The following is a 16,044-nucleotide window of genomic DNA, read 5'->3' on the forward strand; positions in this document are numbered from 1 at the left end:
GTAGCATACATAATAGGACTAAAAGTAGAAAGTGGCAGGCCGGGGGTTGGGGATTTAGCTCAGTGGTAGAGCGCTTGCCTAGCAAGCACAAGGCCCTGGGTTCGGTCCCCAGCTCCGGAAAAAAAAAAAAAAAAGAAAGAAAAGAGAAAGTGGCAGGCCATGATTTTGACCCCTGTGTATGACAGTTGTGAGGCCTCCTGGGCTTTATTTGTGAAAATTCCAGGTTCTAATCTCCTAAGGAGCCTGTACTGCAGGCTTCCTCCTCCAGTTCACTTGTGTGAGTAGCCTATGAAGCCATAGTCACAGACTTCTGGTTGGTGGCAGAAGATAACTCTGTAATGGCATCATTCTGATAGAAAATATCAGTCAGCCCAAACCAACTTGGAGAGCTAGTGTATTGTAGTGAGTGTCTGCCTCCACTACTCTTGTTTCCTATCTGCAAAAAGAGATATTGAAAGTTCAGTACCTGTCCCCCCAAGCCTGGAGATATGAAAAGCATGTCAGGGGAGAGCGTGACCACAGCACTCCTTAATGCTGGCAGAGTGCCTGCCACGGCATCCCACAGAGCCAGCAGTGTCCCTGCTGTAGCACCGAGTAATAAATACCAGTTTCCTGCACTTCTGTTCTACCGAAACAGAACGATGGAATGTAGCACTTAATGTGCATTTGTCCTTTGGGTGAGCAGGAAGTTTGGTTTTAGGGTTCCCCTTCTTGACAGTCATGCCTCTGCTCTATGTGGTTGGTCACCCTTTAGAAATTGCTGCTCAGCTTTAGTACAGGAGTTTGAGTTACAGTTCTAAAGCATGTGTGTAAATATTTTCAAAACATTTCTTTTCAGTTTGAAAATTTAAAATGCTGAAATGGGCAGTGATTTGTGAAACTCCATTTATATATAGTGAACGTTCAATGGAACATAACACTTGGAGTTATAGTTTCATCAATGAAGTTGAGCTAAAAAATTTCCAGTCCATATTCAAAACTATAAGTTCTGTTTAAAAGACTAAAGTCACAAAGATGTTTCTTTTGAAGTAGAAAATGAGCCATCTATTCTTAGTAATAATAAACACAGCCCTTTCAAATGAACCTTAACCCATGTTGATAAGAAATGCTCCTAATGTAAATAGAAACAATAAATAATATAATGATTAGGTTGTGAAAGTTATAAAAGTTACGATTAGCAAGATTGCAGAGAATAAACAGTTGTAAGAATTCAGCCTACCTCAGTATTATAAAAGTTATTATTTATATCTGTAATCTTTTTCATCTTCCAGAACGATACGAATTACGGCGCATTCAGTTAATAAGTTAAGCAGGTGGGAGATCTTTCTAGGCATTTAAGCACCAACTTTAGGGTCTGCCAAGCATTTCCTTTTACTTTGAGGAGGGTTTTTAAGAAGGCTTGTTCTCATTACTCAGGATTTTCAAAAATCTTTGTGTACTTTACTACTAAAGCTGGTTTCTATACTGAGGGCTCAGTGAGATAACATTTTAGTTACCTTTTCAGAAGATGGGAAATTCTATGAAAATCTTCATGTGTGTCTGCATAAAGAGTGTGAATACAGGGAAATTAGATTAATCCAATGCAACAAGCAGCCTGACATAAGTAATTAAGCACTTGTAGGGATACATACACGTACTCTGTGAGCTAGATTACCTTTAGTTATTCCTGGATCAGCAGTGTTAAACAGATTCGTAGTCTACCCATGGCATGCTCTGGTCAGCTGTTGGCACCCTGGGATAAAGCATTAAAAGGGTTTATAACCTGGAAACTCTTGCCTCTGCACTCTATCTTCCTTTCTGTGTGGTTAGCACATAGGTGGCATACACTTCTTGATAATGGCGTGCAGTGTTCTCAAGAGGCTCTTGAGAATGGAAGTCATCTTATTTGACGGCACATCTGTTCTTCAGACAGCTAATACTGCTTTATGCTCAAAGTCATTTCTGTTTCTCTGTCACTTGGGGAAGTAGGACACGTAAGCAGCATATAGCATACCCTTTCCATTCAGAGTACTAAGTGTCGCAGAAAATAGGAATTCTTAAACCATCCAGTTTGCTTCACATAAATGATTGCTCTTTCCTAGACCTAACATTTCTATAGTAGTTTATATTTTAGCACCAAAAAGATAATTGCTTTAAAATTTTAATTTGAAGCATTTTCCATCTAAATTAACTTCAGTGGCATTTAAAAGTATTTTCTATTTTCATGGTTTTATAGCTAAAAGGACTCTAGGGGGCAGCCTGTTACAAACAACTTCTAATAATCTATCTGCAGTGTTGGTTAACTGAAGTTACATTTTATGCTGTCATTTATATTTATACAATAAATGAAATATGAGGAGGCTGTTAAAATCATGCAGCCAAATTTTAGCCATCTTGAATCCTCTGTATGAGAGCAAGCAATGTTACAGAAAATATGAAGTGCTGCTTTTAATGTCTTAGTACCTTCAGTGTTCTGTATCTGAGTTAAGCAATGTGTGTTACCATGAACCATAGTTCATGGTACTCTGAACCGTGAAAACAATGTTTCTGTGATTCTTTTTTTTTAAGCATGGTACTGAAAATATAGTACACTGTGAAAAATGACTGAATAAAACTATTGTTAATATTATGCCCAAGGCCATTCAGGTATTTCTAGAATACCTAAATACATTTTAGCTTTATGGGGTTATTTAGAAATAGCCAAGTCCTGCTATCGTACCGCTTCCTTTTTGTTCTCTATGAATGTAAACGATTGTTTGATTTGTTTTGCCTGTAGCTGCTTCATGATCCCTGTCTTTTCAAAAAGCAAGCAAAGGTGCTCTTTCCTTCAGTCTAACTTAAAGCCTGCGAAGAAGTTAATGGTCTACTTTCCCAAGGCGCTCTCATTCTCATCTCTTCTGTTTCAATCTTTTTGTATCTATATATTTCTCATCTCAATTCTTATTTTCTAAAAGAGAAGGAAAGGGTATTTGTTAATTCAAACCTGCCATGGAACAGTATCACACAGCAGCAGGGTCAGAGAGCAGCAGCAGCAGGACAGCGCTGCCTTCGTCATCCTTGCATGAGTGAGTGTCTCCTCCTCCTCTGCCTGCCCCTCTCTCTGGTGCGGCATCTCTGGGAGGCTTTCTAAAGCAAACCAAATCTTATGCTTGGAAGCTATTTCTAGATTTTCTGCTACCTTGATGTGTTTGGCTTTGGTTTGGCTTAGGTTGGGTTGCCACTGATAACAATTGGCTGAGCAGAGATGTCGCCTTTAACAAAGGATGATGACCAGGAAGATTTTGTAGCCCATTCAGTGACTCAGTCCTCACCTGACTGCCCAGTCTGCAGACCATCTTGTAACTGCCCAGTCTGCAGACCGTCTTGCCGATTTCCAAGCAGCTAAAACTGTGCTCCTTCAGAGCAGTTGGCGGGTGTTACTAGGAGTCGATGGCAGTTGCGTTGCTAGTGAAGGATGCTGCACCGCTCCTGTAGGAGGCTGACACCCGCTTCAGGGATCTCAGGAAGACTGGGTCGGGTCTGTTTCTGATGACTCAGCAGTCTTCACCTGCTGCCCAGTGTTCGAAGAGGAAGGGAGGGAAGGAGGGAGGGAGGGAGGGAGGGAGGGAGGAAGGAAGGAAGGAAGGAAGGAAGGAAGGAAGGAAGGAAGGAAGGAAGGAAGGAAGGAAGGTAGGAAGGTAGGTAGGTAGGTAGGTAGGTCGGTCGGTCGGTAGGCAGGCAGGCAGGCCGGTAGGTCGGTTGGTCCTGGAAAGCTAGTTCTATTCTGTCCTCTCCTAGACAGGGTAAGATAGCGTCTAAAGTTTAGAGAAAATTAGGATGATGTTTTCATTGAAGACAGAAACAGAATTAGGTTGTGATTCATTGTGAGTTGTCTGTGCTTGATAGATATCAGATATCTTTCTAAGTTCATCTGTGGAATATATTAAAAATACCAAGTATGTGGTAGTTTAAGTGATATTAGTGTGAATACCGTCTCTTCCTAGAATCTCCATTGTTTTGTGCTTTAGAATTCTGTCACACTTAAGTTATACATTGAATGAGATTACAGAAGAAAATGGCAAAATCTAGAGCCCAGAACTGACAGCTATTAGTAAAGAAAGTACTTTTGAACATTATACGGTGCTAAATAAGCTGACTTAAATTAGGAATGCTGGGGTATTTTTCTTTTGCTATTAGAGTAAATAAAGTTCAGGCAGCAAATTCTGTGATCCCTTGTCTTGGTTTAGACGTAACTCTCACTGAAGACTTCATTGACTTCTTTTGACTTGTTTTAGATGAGGAATATCTTTTCATTTGACCCTGTGGAGAGTTCTTATCTCCCAAAAGAACTATGAATTTCAAGTTCTCACGTTTCTTAACTTGTTGGCTTTCCTCCATGGGCCTTACCTCTTTAAATTTAGTTGTGCTCAAACTTAACTTTATTTGTGCTGTATAGTCTTTTCCCTTTCCACACGAAGCTCAGCATTCGATTCTGGCCTGAGTAACTAATGCCACCACAAGAACATGAGTGTAGGAGAGTTCTTAGTCTCTTTGTCAGGGAAACAGGTCTGTCCATTCTCTCCTCTGACCAAGGCTGACGTGTGCCGCACCAGTGGAGAGAGAGAGAGAGAGAGAGAGAGAGAGGGTACACTGTTATGTAGAAAGCCTTCACAGCATCATCAGGTTTTGTCATCCCACCATGTTCCCCACCATGACGCTCAAAGTAGCGTAGCAACATTCCAACCTTCTCTCTTTCTTTCTCTCTTGTAAATCAGACCGAAGGGAGGCGCACTTTCACTTCCTTTATAGGATGGAGTGTTGGTGGCACAGGGACTCCTTGTGGTGAGTAAACCCTGATTTTTCCTTTTATACTCTTGGCCAGAATGACCTCAGTCCCAAAGCAAAAGCACCAGCGTAGGCCACATAACCATTTGAGGATGGGAACACTGAGCAAAATGTGGCTGCCAGCCTTCAGGAGCATCCTCACCTGGGCTTAAGCCTTATCCATGTTTATTCCAGTGTTTGACTGCACTGTCACCCATGAAAATCACAGAGAAGTAACCTCTAATGACTTGTGGGTCTCTGTGGTAGCAGACACCAGTCCTCACCCTAGGGCTAATCCCAGCTCACTTGTTCCTAGAACCACTGTTTACTTTATGTGTTTCCAAACAGAAATGGCACTTCATAAATTAGCCACTTCGTTCTAATTAATTAATTTAAAGTACAAGAAAAGATGTTAGCCATCAAGTGTAAAGTGATAAGTGATTGTTTTTTTTACTGTGTGCCAAACTTAAGAAATTTTGAGTTTCCCAGTTGAGCATCTTGATCCTAGTCCTTTATTCCAGTTCACTTTAAGACCATAAAGGGGCTTCTCTTAAAACTATGAACCACATGAAATACACATTTTTAAAATTTTAATAGTATGTGTTCCCTCCAGCCCTCAGTTAGGCACACTTTACAGGGAAATGAGTCACACTCGCCCCTGACCCCTGTCCCTTGAAATGAGCTGGCAGGAGGGTTCCACTTGCCGCTGTTGTCGCCTCTTCCTTCTTGATCTTGCCAAACCCGGTTCTCTTTAACAGTGGAGTGTCAGGGGTGGGGACGATTCATGACGAGCATCTTTCTCTGGTACAGAATTCTACTGCCATGAATCTATGTGCACTTTAAACAGCTCAGAGATGTATAATAGTAAAATTTATGCATATATGAAATATATAACACAAAGTTGTCTTTTGTAATAACTATGAAGTATAGTGGAAGTGTTAGTAGGGGTTAAAATTTAGAGATGCAGAGAGTACTTTATAGGTGTTTTAACTTGAATATCTTAAATTGTGTTAAATATCTTATTTTTATTGGAAGTTCTACCGAATATTTTATTTAATCTTGTCTTGCCATGGCATGTAACAAAACCATTAGTCTAAACTAAATTAGATTAATGTGGGGTTTTTTGTCTGTTTGTTTATTTGGTTGGATGGTTTGGTTTGTTTTTTCTTTTTTTTTTAAGTTTGCCCACCGTTCTCTTGAGATCACCAGCATTTGCTGAAGGACCTGCCTATAATTGCTCTTTAACTGCCATCATAACTAGGACTTCAGCCTGAAAGATTACCTCGGTGCCCGCTCAGGGTTGATTGGCAGCATTGTAGATAAGCTTCTCACAGAGTTAATAAATATCCTGCCAGAATAGGAGCAAATGCTATGATTGGTTCATGTCCTTTTAATTAGCTAAACTCATTTGTGCGGTTAGATTGGAGAAGATGGGATGCATACGGGCATTATATAAGATGCCACTTACATGAAGGGTTTGTTGTTTTCTTTTTCCACTTTCCTTTTTTATTAATGGGCACAGGTGGAAAGAAAATCCTTGTTTATCGAGGTTGTGAAACACGTTTTTATATTGTGTTGGAATAGTCCTCCACTTTGAAGATTGTCTGTAGCAGACAAATAAGAGGTTAAGGCAGTGGTGGCTGAGGAACCAGTGCAATAGATACATTTTGTCCTGCTTTTCATTGTGTGTTTTAGAAATTAATAAGGTGAAGAGGTATGTTTGGTTTTTTTTTTCCAAACAGTAGGTTATATGGTGAAGTCTAAGTTGCTGATTTCTCTGTGTTGGAGGACTTTTGTAAAGTGCCATGCCTGCATGGATGTTATCTTCCTGGCCATGAGTTGGGGCAACTCCCGTCTATAGCCCAGGGGTGCAGGACCATCTAGCACACCTCCTCTTGATAGCTGAGTTAGGAACTTGTTTGCTCGTAACAGAAGAACTACTGCTCCCAGTCTGGGCGTCATGCGGAATAGAACATGAAATCCCCGAATCATCGTTAGCCCTTGGCGTGCCCTCAGGGGCGAGGGGAGAGGAAGATGCACTTTACCCGGCTCTCCATGGAAGGTCAGGGTGAGAGTAAAGATGGAGGCAGTGTGCTGGGTGCTCCTCTGTCCCGAGCTCTGACTCGAGCTTCAATGCAAAAGCAACTGGCATTCCACAGCGGTTGGAGGACAAAGGCAGGCTGCCTCCATGGAAGCTCACTAGAATGGCTTCCCATCTACTGTTACCCTTCCTGAGTGTGTCTCCCTTCATACTTGCAGTATCCCGTATTGAGTCCAAGAAGGTCAATCAAACTTACTGGTAACCTGGGGAAAGCAAGAATGCAGTCCTGGGACAGCTACTCTGAGAGCTGGTACCACAGCCAAGTTACAGGAACAGTTTAAAAGACTTACACATTAGATTGAAAAAGTCCTGCTCATGTGGACAGGCTGAGAGGGGACTGACAGAATAGATAGCCAAGAAACTCCTAAGAGGTAGGTGTGTGGCTCAGAGGCCAGGGGCACAGAAGCAAATGAGTTCAGCCCACACTGCAGCTTGGAGTAGTCACTGTTGGTAAAGATAAGAGACCACAGCTCCTAACGGAAGCTCCTAGTCCTAACACTTGAATGTGCTAAAACCTGCCAAGACAGAAGCCTGAACTTGATCCCAAGGACTAAGTCTGCAGTAGACTCAAGTATATTCATTCTTGTCATAAAAATGTTATGTCCAGTAAAGGGGAATCCTAAATTTCTTCTTTTCTATTTGTTTTCTCCATCTTATTGCTTCCTTCCTTGACTTAGGCTTAAGTGTTTATGCTCTGCTCTCAGAAGGAAGAATCAACTAATTTTTTTAATTCTGAAAAATTCAAGTCTTGTTACAAAGAACAAACTTCTACAGAAACAGTGTCCAGCAAACAACTAACCCACCTCAATAAAAAGAATGAAACGAGAAGATATGAGGAGAGGATTCATCAGAAATTTAAATAAATCTTGGATGTATAAGGGAACATTCAGAGTCAGACCTGGTACACAGACCTTTGATGCACACTGTCTGGGAGGCTATGGCAGGGAGCTCACAAGCCCAGGGCCTTCTCGGAGCAGAAAGGAGATTTGGCTTTTTTTTTTTTTTACTTATTTTAAATGGAGATATGGCTCAGTGACAGAGTGCTTGGCCAGCATTAGCAAGGCCCTAGGTGGTATCTTCCACAGTACCAGCTCTACTCCTGAGGTAAATTAACATCAAATGATATTGGGTTCTGTTTCTCACCAATGCAACTGGCAAAGATTCAGATGTTGGTCATGTGTTATTTTGGTGCTTGTGACCACAAGTTTCCCAATATGCTGCTAACAGAAGTGTAAGTTGACACAAACCCTTCTGAGGCTCATATTGACTATTTTTACCAAAATGTCATGTGCATATAGAATTGTAGGATTTTACAATACAGATATATTTTTACTTATAAGACATGTACATTGTGTTAGCTTATAGCTGAAAAAGATTAGAAACTTGTCAATAATGGGTTGGAAAAATTATGTATTCATGGGGAAAACTACATAACCATAAAAACATGAGGGCCTTTCGGAATCACTATGAAAGATCTGGAGCGGGGTTGGGGATTTAGCTCAGTGGTAGAGCACTTGCCTAGCAAGCGCAAGGCCCTGGGTTCCGTCCCCAGCTCCGAAAAAAAGAATTTAAAAAAAAAAAAAAAAAAAAAAAAGATCTGGAGCTAGGTGTGCCTGTAATCCTGGCTCTCTATGTGACCAGCGGGGCTGTTGGGAAATAAAGTGGACAAGGTGCAGAGTGGTGTGCATAAAGCGCCTACTGGGTGGGCAGGCTGACCCAGCAGCTATGAGTACAGTGAGGTCTCTCTCTCTCTCTCTCTCTCTCTCTCTCTCTCTCTCTCTCTCTCTCTCTCTCACACACACACACACACACACACACACACACACACACACACACACAGCTGCCACCTGCACACTCTTCAGTTCTGATCCACCTTTAGTCTAACATCTTTATATTCTAGACTCAGCAGAAAAGGTCCAGTTACGCAGTTGTTTTAGTGACCATCCTTGTTAAAGTTTTTAAAACATCAGCCCGATGTTCATCGTGACCTTGAGATGCTATTGTGTGACCTTGATATGCTATTGCCTGTCCAGTAAAGATGACTTGTTTTGAGAACACATAGAGTAAAACTCCTATCTTCATTACTTGTATGTTTCAGGGACAGACGTTTGCTTCAGCCCGCACAGGTGTGTGACATTTTGAAGGGTGTCATTTTAGTAATCTGCTATTTCATGATGCATTATGTTGACTATTCTATGATGTACCACCTGATAAGAGGCCAATCTGTCATCAAACTCTATATCATCTACAACATGCTAGAGGTAAGGCCACTTGCTCCTCACTTCTTAGTCTGACCCTGCCGCCTGAAGCTGGCCAGCACTCAAGACTCAGGTCCCACAGAGGGAATGAGAAAAGGGCTGTGGCTTGTGGAAAGCCATTAATGAATGTGCTTCATTCCCTGGAGGGTCTTGGTAGAGAGTAGAGTCAGATTTAGTGAGGATTGGGGGCTGAGTTTATCGAGGTGCCCCCTGAGCTACTGGTGCTGGGTCATACTTAAAGGGAGAGTTCCTCAAAGCCAGGTGTGTCCCCCAATTAAAGCAGTGGTTCTCAACAGGTGGAGAGGGGGGTCAACAGACTCCTTCACAGGGGTCACATATCAGATGTCCTGCATATCACATATTTACATTATGATTTGTAACTAGCAAAAGTACAGTTATGAAGTAGCAATAAAATAATTTTATGGTCAGGGTAACAGAATGAGGGACTGTATTACAGGGTCACAGCATTAGGAAGGCTGGGAATACAAGTTAAAGGGAAGATTCCCACTGCTTACAAATTCTGAGAACACATGCTATCAAGTTGCAAATTTATTGGAAAACCATGTGTGCACTGTTTTGTTGTTGTTTTTGTAAGAATTGTGAGGATTCCGAGTAACTTAATTATGTGTGCTGAACTTTTTACATCAAACTTCCCAAATTTTTCTGTTTTGCTTTGTTTTGTTTTGTTTTTACAAATGACTAATTCAACAAAACCCATTCTGGTTCTGTGAATGTGTTGAGTCCTCAGCATGCCCCAGGGAGCACATGCAGGGAAGTGTTAGCAGCCTTTGCTCCTCCTCAGCCTCCATTGCAGGACCACAGCCTCAGGTCTGACTGCTAGTAAACACTGAAAAGTTCCCACATTTCTCTCTGCAGGTAGCCGATCGTCTGTTCTCCTCATTTGGACAAGATATCTTAGATGCTCTGTACTGGACAGCCACAGAGCCGAAAGAAAGAAAAAGAGCACACATCGGAGTAATTCCTCACTTCTTCATGGCTGTTCTCTATGTCTGTATCCTTTTAGACTTAGAGGGCACTCCAGCAGCCCGTGCTGCTGTTCACCCATCCGTGCACATGATGAGGTGTGCACGTGAAGGCCACCTTAATGTTCACATCACTCGGGGAACCAAAGAAACCAACCCAGACCTACTTCTGGGTTCACTTTTAAAACTGTGAATTGTCATAATACAGATGTATTTATCTTAGTCTCTTCTTTCATCATTTGCCCTAACTTCTTCTATTTTTAATTAGCACCTTTTTTGAGGGCCTACGTCTGTTTTTGGTGGTGGTGGTGGTGGTGATTTTAGGTTTTTTGTTTGTTAGGTTTTCGAGACAGGGTTTCTCTGTGTAGTCCTGGCTGCCTTAGAACTCACTTTGTAGACCAAGCTGTCCTCGAACTCAGAGATCCACCTGCCTCTGCCTCCGAAGTGCTGAGATCAAAGGCATGAGCCACCATGGCCTGGTGAAGGCCTAACTGTGCCACCTTCCAGAGGTGCAGTTGTAAATAATGGATGTTCAGATTTCCTCTCTGCTTCTGCCTCTTTCATGTAGAGTACATACATCATCTCAGGTTATATCAACTAGATAATAAGAAAAGTGTGACAATAAGAAAATATTTGTTAGGCAGATTTGATTTAGAAACTATGTTCATTCCCCCATTTTTTACCTTTAAAATTGTATGATATTGTGTTAATAATTGTGAAACAAGTGTTTTCTTTGACTTGCTCTTAGTTCTACATGCAATTCTTATCATGGTTCAAGCGACAACTCTCAATGTAGCTTTTAACTCTCACAACAAGTCACTGCTTACTATCATGATGTCTAATAATGTAAGTATGAGTCACACTTCCGCACTGGGAGTTTAGGAAGGGGCTCATGGTAATACAGTGCATGGAAGGAATTCTTGGTTACCTGTTAGTCTAAGAAGCTTTTTGTGGAAAGAATTGATTTTTACAACTCTTAAGGTGTTAAATTGATAACGATGGGAGCTGTAGAGATAGATGGCTCAGTGGTTAAGAGCACCGGATGCTCTTCCAGAGGTCCTGAGTTCAATTCCTAGCAACCACATGGTGACTCACAACCATCTGTAATGGGATCTGATGCCCTCTTCTGGTGTGTCTGAAGACAGAGTGTGTGTGTGTGTGTGTGTGTGTGTGTGTGTGTGTGTGTGTGTATGTGTGTGTGTGTGTGTGTGTGCGTATAAATATAAAATAAATATTTTTAAAGTGACAGTGGTGTTTCTGTTGCCATTTCAGTTTGTTGAAATTAAAGGAAGTGTATTCAAGAAGTTTGAAAAGAACAATCTCTTTCAGATGTCAAATAGTGGTAAGTTGTCAGACTCTGATTGTAGCTCTAGTTATAGTCTTTGAAAGTGACTCATTACCATAAACAAATGTTGAATAATGACATTTTAATTAAAAGTAATTATATCTCAAAACATTTTTAAAGGTTGAAAGGTTTATCTGTTTTCTAAAACAGATAAATAGCGAGGTATTTTTTTTACCTAATAACGGTCACTGATAGGCATCTTCTCTCCCTCAGTCCTGCAGATCTAGGGCAGATTAGACAGGATTAAAATAGAGTCAGGTTTATGAGGAGGCAGCTCTGGTGTAGTCACCCTTCTCACAGGTAGAGGTCAGTGAAGTCACATCCAGGCTAAAGCAGGAAGGAAGGCTTAGAGAGGTTAGGCGGGGAGTGAGGAGTGCCAGCTAGGAGCTGGGATGGTGGTCAAACATGGCCAGAAGCTGGGCACTCTTGGGTGGATTGTCAGAAACACGAGGTGAGGAATGATGTCATGTTGACTGGAGTTTTCTCCAAGCAGATGCAGAATTTTCTCTGTGGGTGGAGTTGAGAGAAGGAGGGCAGACAGGGTTTCCCAGCAATGCCCTGTCCTCCTCCAAGAATGTTAATTCAAAGTAATTTATTGCCATAAATATAAGTGCTACATCTTAAAATTTTAAATAAAATATAGAAGAAAATATTTACAGGCTTTGTTTAGGAGAACATTTTTAGAGACTACACAGAATTACCAACCATAAGAAGAATTTATAAATCAATTTTTCAAAACTGTAAAAAAGTCTACGCTGATTAAAAATGAAATGAAAGGCAGGAGCTGGAAAGGGGGCTCAGACTGCACAGAGAAATGCTGTCTTGAAAACCAACCAAAAACCCACCATCAGAGGTTAATTAAGAGCACTGGGCTCCTTCAGAGGACCTGTGTCTGCAACCGCAGTCTCAAGAGATCTAATGTCCCTTCTGGTCTCCATGGGTACTGCAGGGTCACGGAGCACAGGCAAAACACTCACACGCATAAAATAAAAATGAAGGGAAAATATTTTTTTAAATGAAAAAGCAGATCACATATAGGTTAAGGGTATATACATATATATATATATGTATATATATATATATATATATATATATATATATATATACACACACACACACACACACACATATATATGTATGTATGTATATATCTGAGCAAGGACATTACCATACCTGAACAAAATTTGCCAATTAATTATCAAAGTGATATGACTTAGAGTTGCAGAAGGATTGGATTTTGAAAATGAAAATGTATGAATGACCAGTAAGTTCACACGAATCATTAGGAAAATACAAAGGCAAATCAATGGGACATCACTGCATTACCTCCCAGAATGCTCTTGTAGGCTAACAGTGCTAAGAAGGAAGTTAGGGACTAAGTGCTTTTCCATGCTATACGGTGTGAACATTGCAACCACTCTGGAAAGCTTAGGGACAGCTTTCTTTGTGGCTCCGTTACACACAGAAGCCCACTTGACTGACTTCAAACCATGCGCTCTTTTTCCTTCTACTATTGATTGGGTTCAGAACCAGATTTGTTGTATACAGCCATTCTCAGTACTCATTGTCATGAATACGTTTCTTTGTTAACTTTGTTCATGAAAATTAGAAAGGATAGAGTGCCCACACTGAGACAGATTTGTAAATAACTGTATAAAATTCCAGTTAAACATTAGAAAAGCAATCCCGTGAATTCTGATCCATCTTTAACTAAATACAGAGAATATTTCCTCCCTTCAGTCTGACTTTGCTAGGAGCTATGCTAGGACAGACTGTAAGTTGCATCCCCTTTGAAGTCATGTGAAAGAATATACATACGTGTTGTGGAGCTGGTCAACATGTGCACTTGAAAACCCCACACACGCTGCTCCGGGTTTTGGGGTTTTTTTTAATGCATTTCAGAGGAAGTGTTCTGTGCTGTGTACTTCGAATCAGTTGTTATATATATCTTACAGGTGGGATTGTGTAAGGATTCATGCTCTGGTTTCACAGACAGCACAGCATTTGTGCCCACTGAAAGTACAGCTCAGCCCTGCTACAAGTGAGAAGCTTGGCAGCTCTAAAGGGGAGGTGCCAGCTCTGACGGGAAGAGTTCAAGAATTTAAGGAGGGCACAGAGAGTAAAGGTAGCTCACCCAGAGGGGATTGCAATGAAAGGAAAGCCCAGTCATGTTCTAGAGCAACAAGAATAGGAAGTGGAGAAGCAAAGCCGGTCACAGAGGATGGTGAGGTGAAATCAAGCTGCAGGGTGCTGACAGGTAGTGCTCAGGGTCAGGTGGTGTGTCCACAGACACACACAGTGCACACTCATTGTCACACAGACTAAGTTCAGGACCACATGGTATCTTAAACTCCTAGAGAAAATAACAACTGAAAAAAATGAAATACAAAAACTGTCTTTGACATGACTTCAGTTTTCTATTTTCACTAAATGCATACCAATTAATCAACTAGTTATTAACTTAGGGCAAACACCACTGTGAAACCTAATCCTACATACACACACACACACACATTATCTAATAACTCCAAGGAATGCTATTATTTTTTTTTTCTTTTTTCTTTTTTTCAGAGCTAGGGACCGAACCCAGGGCCTTGCGCTTGCTAGGCAAGCGCTCTACCACTGAGCTAAATCCCCAACCCAGTATTCTCTTTGGTAAAAAATTACATGCTTCTCCTTACCCGTTTAGATATTTCATAGAAGCACTTAAGTTTTTGTTTTGTCTTGTTTTTTTAACCCCAAGTCTTATGTTTAATTCTATTTTTCTTCTATAAAATGAAAACAGTTGCCATGTATGCCCAAAGACTGTTGGAGGCATTTGATGGCCCAGTTTGAACAACTTTAAATATGTCGTTAAATTAAGTAATGGCTTACACACATGTGTCCATGTTCATACACACATGTGTACGTACACACACACACACACACACACACACACACACACACACACACACACTAGTCAGCAATTAGGCCCCTGTGTCTGTGTTCCCTGCCTACATGGTTTTGGCTGTAGAGAATATTCTAAGCAGGAGCCACATCTGTATTGAACATGGGCAGATGGGCAGATGTTTTCTTGTCACTGCTCCCTACATTATACAGGAAAACAACTACAGTCATTGTTTTTCAGTTGTACCAGCATTATGCGGGATCTGGAAATGACTCGGAGCATATGACAGAAGGTGATAGGTTATGTACAGCTAGTGCAGTGTTTATATATAAAAGACCTGAGCACTGTGAATTTTGGTGCCTAAAGTGGGACCCCATGGGTTCCAAAAATCACTATTTTTTTTTACAAATGTTTTAATAGAATTATTTTAAGTATTCCCCTACTTAATACACTTTACCACTTATTGTTCATTCTCTCTCTCTCTCTCTCTTTAGATATCAAGGAACGATTCACAAATTACGTGCTTTTGCTAATAGTTTGCTTAAGAAACATGGAGCAGTTCTCTTGGAATCCAGGTAACACTCTCTGCTCTCTCTGGAATCAAATATGGTATCCTGTTAATTTACTCTTGAGACAAACCAAGGCTGGGCATTGGTAACGAAAGTCTTTAATCCCAGTACTTGGAAGGCAGAGGCAGGCGGATCTCTGAGTTCAAGGCCAGCCTGGTCTATAAAGGGAGTTCTAAGAGAACCAGGGCTTCTATTCAGAAAAACCCTGTCTCAGAAAAACTAAAAAAAAAAGATCACCCTTTCACATGGAGTGAAGTCCGTGCTGAAGTGACTATCTGTACCGCTGTGAAGTGAACGGATGGTCATACTCTGCAGGCTGGGCTGTCATAAGACCTCAGCATCTCTGAGGTGTTGTGGTGAGTAAGCATACTGCTCAAGGCTCTGTTGGAGCTATAGCTGGTGTGGTTACTCTAGTTACCATTAGGCTAGAGCCTGCTCTTCATCACCCTCACCATTATTAAATGGGGGTCGTTTTAGAAACAGAGTGGAAAACAGTAACGTGTGTTCCTTATCTCCGCTCCTGAGTCTGGGCTGACAGGATGCTGTCAGATTCCACAAGTGTTCACCTGTTCTGTCAACAGTTACCTGCTGCTGTGCCCCATCCAGGTGTGAGAAGAGCTAAGGAGTGTTGGGGACCCATAAGCTGCTGAGGTAGAAAGTGGTCACAGTGTGGAGCTGGGTGGGATGCAACCACTGCTCCGGTCGCTCTGGTCAATTTCTTGATGTACAGTTTTGTTCTTAATGGAACAGGCAGGGTTTTACACTTCTTGTGTTACTTCCAACATCGAGGATGCCTCTTGTTAACTTAGTGGGTTGTGTCTTGTTTTCAAGAACATTTGAAGAATTAGAATCACATATAAAGTGAAACTGAGTTTGGAAACACATTTCTAGAAGTTACCTTTTTACTAAACCTGTAAGGTCAAATTGTAGATCTCAGCAGTTGTGGTCACAATAGATCCAAAGGCCGCTTGACCTATGGTGGGAAAGCTCCTAATGCCACACACCCGACTCTGTTATCTATATGCTTCCAAAGCAGTTAGTTTTACGTGTGTGTGTGTGTGTGTGTGTGTGTGTGTGTGCATGCCTGTGCATGCTCACTTGCACACTCAAGCGAAGGCT

The 16,044-nt window shown here is 41.3% G+C and overlaps 1 protein-coding gene across 2 annotated transcripts in view; it reads left to right on the forward strand.

The window, feature by feature from the left end:
• Tapt1 (transmembrane anterior posterior transformation 1) overlaps positions 1-16,044 on the forward strand; it is a 46,263-nt gene that overhangs the window by 20,930 nt on the left and 9,289 nt on the right. The window contains exons 2-7 of one of the 2 annotated variants that reach the window (XM_039092784.2): positions 4,734-4,800; positions 8,982-9,144; positions 10,018-10,153; positions 10,873-10,970; positions 11,397-11,466; positions 14,851-14,931. In XM_039092784.2, coding sequence (XP_038948712.1) covers positions 4,769-4,800; positions 8,982-9,144; positions 10,018-10,153; positions 10,873-10,970; positions 11,397-11,466; positions 14,851-14,931 — 580 coding nt within the window. In that variant the 5' untranslated portion in view covers positions 4,734-4,768. The remainder of the gene's footprint in view (positions 1-4,733; positions 4,801-8,981; positions 9,145-10,017; positions 10,154-10,872; positions 10,971-11,396; positions 11,467-14,850; positions 14,932-16,044) is intronic. The other variant, XM_039092783.2, reaches the window with a different exon arrangement.

This window comes from Rattus norvegicus, chromosome 14 (genome assembly GCF_036323735.1).
Source record: "Rattus norvegicus strain BN/NHsdMcwi chromosome 14, GRCr8, whole genome shotgun sequence".
NCBI lineage: Eukaryota > Metazoa > Chordata > Mammalia > Rodentia > Muridae > Rattus > Rattus norvegicus.